At 50.0% G+C, this 6,960-nt stretch overlaps 1 protein-coding gene across 1 annotated transcript; it reads right to left on the bottom strand.

Annotated features, from left to right (window-relative positions):
* Positions 1-4,597: 4,597 nt before the first annotated feature.
* Positions 4,598-6,622, bottom strand: LOC103643873 (protein FAF-like, chloroplastic). The gene is made up of 2 exons (XM_008667054.3): positions 6,426-6,622; positions 4,598-6,310 (listed from the first exon to the last, which is right to left on the bottom strand). Exon 2 carries the CDS (start codon positions 6,261-6,263, stop codon positions 4,992-4,994), a length of 1,272 nt encoding a protein of 423 aa, XP_008665276.1. The 5' UTR covers positions 6,264-6,310; positions 6,426-6,622; the 3' UTR covers positions 4,598-4,991.
* Positions 6,623-6,960: the final 338 nt, after the last annotated feature.

The raw sequence follows: 6,960 nt of genomic DNA, 5'->3' as shown, positions 1-6,960 counted from the left end.
AAACACCAAGTCCTTAACCTGGTAAGGAGATGAATTACGTAATGGAGTACTTAAATGATAACAAATAATCTGCAGTAGCCTGAGAAAGAAAGAGGATAAAGAAATGGAATTGTCACTGCAACCATTAATTTCGACAAGGCCTCAAAGTTACACTCATGCACACAATCTCCCTCAGTGTGTGTTATGTTTGTCCCGTGCCTCAGGCCTTTTTTCCATCTACTTTAATTTAATGATACGCAGCCCTCATGTCAAGCTTCTATGTCAAGTGAACGGTCTCAGAGTTTAACTGAGAATTCTCGCTGACAAAAATTAGGGTTCTACATTGGAGCTGCTTTAGATGCTTAGTCAAGTCATATCTTTTGAAAAATTAATTCAAAGCAATTAAGTATGGTAACAGGTAACTTCCACTTAGCTCAATATCAAGTTTTTATGCTGCATAATCATCCTAATATATAGAACAGTTCTCAGAATTCTTTCTAGATTCATAAATATAAACAACAGTGAAACAGTTCAAGTCAAAGAAGCGGTTTGTACAACCAACAATGTGATTAATTGCTATGTCGATTTGACTAAAAAGTGTAATCACCTCAGCACGGAATCACTTTTTCACTACTTCTCGAATCTCTTGTTTATCAGCAGCTGCAACAGACTCAACCTCGATCATCTTTCGTTGAGCACTAACTCTACGTGCAGCTCCCTACATATATATGAAGGCAACAATTAGTTCAATAATGTGATGGCCAGGACATGAAAAATTTCCATCGCATAAAGAGATATCGTCTTACTGCTACAGGTGCATCCTTCCCAAGCTGTGTCGGCTGAATACCAAGGCTTTGCTGCATGCCCATGAAGCGAGTAGCAGATGGGGGTCTGCTTGTTGACACAGCTTGCCAACTTTGAGCATGACTGTATCCACTCTGTTTGGTCAACTTGAAACCCTGGCATCAAAAGAGATAAAATTTAATAGTAATTTGATTTAAAGGGAGCAACTGTAGATAATTACTCAAAGAAAATTTCTGCTATGTGTAAATTTGTGCAAAATAGAGCAGCAAAATTAAATTACAAAATTATATGACCGGTGAATTAATAATCATATATAGAGCCGAAAAAATAACCACTGCAAATCAGTCAAAAGCACATCAAGGTGCAATATTTGAAAAATTGGAAGCGAAATCCTCGGATCAAATTCCCCTAAGAGCAGTGCAAATGGGAGGTGTGCCCGGGCCGGCCTGCGACTGCGACATCGCGGAGACGAGGAAGGGGAGGCATCGGCCGTACGGGGGGTCGTGCGGGTGGGGCAATCTACAGGCAGGGATCCAATGATCCAGCAGTTTGATCAGTAGCCAGTGGAAGTAGCTTCCAATCCCCCGCCAAAGCAACAAAATCCCAGCAGCAAAACCACGGAAGCCTCCTCGGCTATCAATCCCCATCACCGAAGAGATCGAGCTTACTCACTGGGGGCGCTGGTGCGTCGAGCCAACACCGGAGAGCCCCGAGACGGCGAGCAGCGGAGGATCCGCCGCGTCTGGCTGCCTCGGAGGATCTGCGCTCGCAGATCCGGTCGCTTTTGGCAACTTGCAGTCAAGGAACGAGGGAGGGAATGGCGTGCCGCCTGGGGCCAGAGAGCAGCGCCGAGAGGCGTAGGACCGTCTGAGGTGGAGGCGAGGGTCGTGGAGCCACCGCACCAAATCGCCGAGCAATGGCGAGCGGGAGTGGGATCTGACGACACTGTTGATGTGGAGTGACGACAGAAGAGTGCACGAAGACGAGAAATGGCAGATGGATGAGGCAATACCGTGCGACGATGTTGGGGGATCGAGACGCCACGCACGAAGACGGCGGTGTGGCAGGGGCGGGGGCGCTTGGAGATGGCGATTGTGGGAGCACACGACGGCGAGAGCGACGAGGAAATCAATTAGGGTTGCTAGATGTTCGGGCGAGTGGTTAGGTTTGGGGCATGCGGTGGGGTCTGGCCAGGATGCAGACTCCGTTGATCGACTGGTGGGCCATGGTGTGCGGACTGGGGCGGAAACGTGGGCGTGGAGCCGTGGACCATAAGTCGCGCTGAGTTGTGTTAGTTTGCGTAAAACGGGAATGTAACCATCATAAACGTTTGTGCAGGAGATCGTAAATGGTCTGACGATTGTTTGGGTGGTCTCGTTTGGCTACGCTTAACTCACCTGGTTGGCCGGTCGTGTGGGTGGTTGGGGCTTTCTCTACCTACACAAAGCCCAGAGCTCTAAATACCTAAACTATATATATATATTATATATATGTTTTTCTCACTGCCGTGTTTGGCCAGCACGACATCATGCGGTTCTTTTAGTTTGTGTTGTGTCTAGATTTTTGGTATTTAGGAATGGCATGGCACGAGACAAAATTAATCCATATTTTGCAGCTTAAAAATTGGTCCGAATTCGCACCATAAGCCTAGTTTATGTCGGTCCGGCACGATTCAACTTTCAGCTCCAATCATATAGGTACACTGTATTTGCCTTTTTAAAAATATTTCGTACTTTGAGCGTCAAGTTGTGTCTCCAACTTTCATTTTCATCTTCAACTTTGATGCAAACATTCAGCTCAACAAGTAGGGCTGGAAAAAAAAGGTCGAGGCTCGCGAGCCTCGAGCGAGCCGAGCCTCATTTTCGAACTTGTTGGTTCACCGAGCCAAGCCGAGCCAGCTCGTTCCGGCTCGCGAGCTATACCAAATTAATCAAACTAAACAATAACAATGAATAATTTAACTTATAATGTTGAATGGTAATTATATTTTCCACATTCATATACTATTAAATCACTATTTAATACAATATTACTTATTAAGGTTAAGCTCGCGAGCCGACCCGAGCCTCCTCTTTCTGCGCATCGAGTGAACGAGCCGAGCTCGGCTCGGCTCGTTTTCCGCCCAATCAACAAGTGTAAGATAGAAAGATAGCACTGTATGGATAAACTACAACCACTTCAAACAAAATCATATATATTCGAAGTTTGATAGAACGGAATAGGGCGACTGGTTGCACAATGAAATTGTCTCGCATGCTTAGGCTATCTTCAGCAATTCACTTATACGTGTACCTATATTCAAACTCCACTCTCCAAACAATATAGTCAACATTGCAAAACAGTGTTTTAGATGACCATATAGATTATGGGAGATAGATGTCTCATGGATCCTTATAAGCACATATATGCTCCCTAGGCTGCCTGATGGGCCTCCGACAGTTCGCCTAGCAGGGCATATCATTGGGCCACATCCAGGCAAAATGAGATCGGCCGAAAAGGATGACGACTGGAACAGGGAGTAATCCTAGAGAATGCTGCACAAGGATCTATCTGTGTGCGCCTGTCGCATAAGAATGGTTGATGCTTCGCGCGCATGGTTCGCACGTACCTAAAGAGCTAGATACACATAAAATAACTCGAAAGGAAGCAAGCAAACTCTGGATAAACAAGGGCGCCTACGACGTTAGAGATAGACTCAGATAGAGTTAGATAGGTTTCACGACTTGTAAAGGGACATCCCCCCAGTCATCTATATAAGTCTGAGGGGCTACGCCCTACAAAACAGTCTCATCATCCCTCTCATCGTAACCACGCCACCATTAGATTGATAGGAGATCTCATCCATCACAACCTGCAACTCCTCTGTAATTTGTACACCACCAGCAAACTCAATACTCAATGGCAACAGGATGTAGGGTATTACGCATCCAGGCGGTCCGAACCTATATAATTCTCTCGTGTTCCGACATGTCATTGAGTCGTGATCAACGACGTCGACCTTCCTAAAAGCACTAGGTGGGATACCTCCTCGTAGTGCGCACTCGGATCATAAACATCGACATAGGTGGACCGCTGGACACGAACTTAAACAATAGTAGTGGAAACTTGCCCTGAAAAGAAACCGGAATGTCTAGGTAATTTGGTTTGGATTTTTTTCTCTTTGTGTACGAGAAAATATTGCCACTTGTGCAAAAAAAATAGTCGCTCCCTCCATCAGTGTTGGTACTACTTTCGCTCTCGAATATTTTTCGTCTATGGAGTACAAGCTATATATACTCACGTGGACTTCCATTTACCTCCCCAAAGAAAGCATTGTCCCCAAAAAATACTCTCTTTGTTCTAATTTAGCATTTGTTTAACTTTTTTACCAAGTCTGGTCCACTCATTTTATTCAATATTTTTATAAAAAAAAGAAAATTCAAATCCATACTTAAAATATAAAATATATCAAATAATAATAATGATGAATTTTTGAATAAGATGACTCGACCAAATTTAACGTAAAAAATTAAACGAATTATAAATTGAAACGGAGGGTTAGCAACTTAACGTCACGTATATGTATCTGTTTATCCATTCCCCGTTATCATACCCAAAGCAGCAAGACACGCTATACGGTAAAATAGCACTACCTTTTATCTCCATCCTTTTCCCATTTTGACAATTGTTCGGTACGCACGACGTCTTCTTCCAAACCTTATCCAGTCAGTATATAACACAACCGTTTGAGAGACATAATGCAGGAATCCATCATCATCACCTTGTGTCCACAACGTCTGAAAATGGGAAGACTCGTCCAAATACAGCAGCAGATCCACACCAGAAAATCTGTTAATTCACTGATAAATTATAGTACTCAAATCACACTACAAATACAGGAGGGGGGGGGGGGGGGGGGGGGGGGACAAACTAGTACTAGAGCAACCACAATTACAGCACGCACGAGGCCACTGCAAGGGACCAAACGGCGAAATACCAATCAACACATGGAAAGGATGTGTCGAAAAAAAAAAGGAATAATGCCCAGCAATGCAGCAGCCACTGTGTCTGTGTGACGACGGCGGACTGACAAGGGTTATTATAATAATCGGCTAATCCGGACGTGCTTGATTTGCTAGTGATTAATTAAGGCTAGCAACCCAATGGCGACGGCGACCCCAACTGTCGCATTCGCAGCTGTGTAGTGTGGCTGTGATGGACGGTTTTGTTCAGGAGGTGGCAATGCAGTAGGGCTCCAGGATGAAGAGCTTCTTCTGCCGCAGCTGCCGGCACCGCCGCACGCTCTGCAGCAGGTCCTGCCCGTCGCCCCTCCGCGACGTGAACGACAGCAGCAGCTGCTTGGTCTCAGCCGCGGCGGAGGCGGAGAGGTGCAGCCCGCCGCACTCGTCGTCGTCGTCCGTCGAGGCTGCGGCGACCGCGGCCGCCAGAGTCGTCGTGGACGACGGCACCCGGCGCAGGGCCGTCGGGCGCGGTGACTGCGCCGCCGTCTCGTCGCAGGTTTCCGCCTCGGGCTGTGCCGCGTTGGCGGCGTGGCGCCGGGGTTGATACACGGACAGCGGCGTGCTGCCGACGAACTTGTTGATCACGAGCGTCGAGCGGTGCACCTTGGCCGCGGTTGGTGCCTGCGGCTGCGTGCTCACCTTGACCTCAACGACGGTGCCCCTGTCCAGCACCTCCACCTCCTCCTCCTCCTCATCATCCTCCATCACCTCGTCGTCGTCCATTTCCACGGCCGCCTCTTCCTCTTGCGCGTTCCTGGGCTCCACGGCGCAGAAATACGGCGCCTCTGCCGCCGCCGCCGCAGTGACCCTGGTCGCCGCGCTCTGGTCGCGGGCAGAGCACTCGACGAAGGAGAGGCAGAGGCGTCCGCCCTGGCGCCTCGCGTGGAGGTACCCGCGCGGCCGCACCGCCACGGCCTCGATCACGAGGCGCCCGTCCTGGCGGCGCGGGCGCATCTGCACGCACGGCCCGTCGCGGCGCGACATGGACGGCAGCGGCGGCGGGAACGAGCGGCGCCGTGGCCGCGTCCCGGCCGAGCAGTGGTAGTTCACCGCCGCGAGGTCCTTGCTCCCCCACTGCTCCTTCTCCTCGCAGCAGCGATCCGCGTCGTGCTGCCAGAAGGACTCATCCGCCGCCGCCGGCAGCGGCGCGTCGAACAGGCAGGACATGTCCAGGGATGACGCGAAGTCGCCGGAGCCGGTCTCGTTGCCGAGGCTCTCCGTGCAGACCTCGAGGCTCTTCTGGCTCATCAGGATCGACGACCGGCGCACGAATGGGTCCCGCACGTACGGCTTGGACGCCTTCTTGGCGCCGGCGCCCACCTTGCCCACGTCGGCCTGGATGGCGTTCCATATGTCCGCCTGCGCAGGCCGGTCGACGTCGACGACGGCCTCCGGCTGCCTGTACGGCTCAGCAGGGCGCAGCCAGCAGGGCGCCTCGAACGCCGGAACAGCTGGGCCACGGCACACCGCCACCGACATCTTCGCCGCGCTGGAGGAAGGTGTGAAGTGGCAGTCGCGCTTGCTCCCTGTGAAGAGGCACGATCGTAAAGAGACGTGAGCAACAGATGACTGGCGCTCTTGTTGCAAAGAGTCTTGAGTAACCGGCTAACTTAACCGGCGTGTCAGGCTTCTTAATCTTACCTCAGACTCAGATCAGAATCAGAGAAGCGGGCAGAGCATGCACACTGCGCAGAAGCTGGGAATTTGGAAGCGCGTTGGTCTTGGAAATTGTGTGATCTTGGCTACTAGTAGTCCCGACTCTGGAGCTAAATGTCTGTGCTGCTGCTGTTGCACAAACACAACAAAGGCTTTGTTGCAGGCATGTATGGTGTGGTTGCTCAGCTGGGGTGCTATTTGTAGGCTGGGCTGGGGACTGGGGCTGGTGGGGCAAGGGGAGAGAGCAGACGGTATTGGCCGTTCAGGGACAAAGGCGGAGGGCCCAACACTACTTTGCATCCACCATGCTCTGCCTCCCCACCGGCTGCCTTTTTGCAAGTTAATAAATAAATAGAGCTTTGGCATTTCTTGCCCGATGATGGTGTCATGGTTCTAGCCTTCTAGGCGGGATGAGTAACAAACTGTTGCTGAGGCTATATGGTTATAATTAACCTAACAAACGGATAAAATGTCTTTTCCCCTCTGAAGCACATACGGAAAAAAAAAATGGTTCCCGTCG

This window comes from Zea mays, chromosome 1, assembly GCF_902167145.1.
Source record: "Zea mays cultivar B73 chromosome 1, Zm-B73-REFERENCE-NAM-5.0, whole genome shotgun sequence".
Taxonomy (NCBI): Eukaryota; Viridiplantae; Streptophyta; class Magnoliopsida; order Poales; family Poaceae; genus Zea; species Zea mays.
Note: the sequence above shows the minus strand (reverse complement) of the source record. Positions and strands in the feature narration are given on the sequence as shown.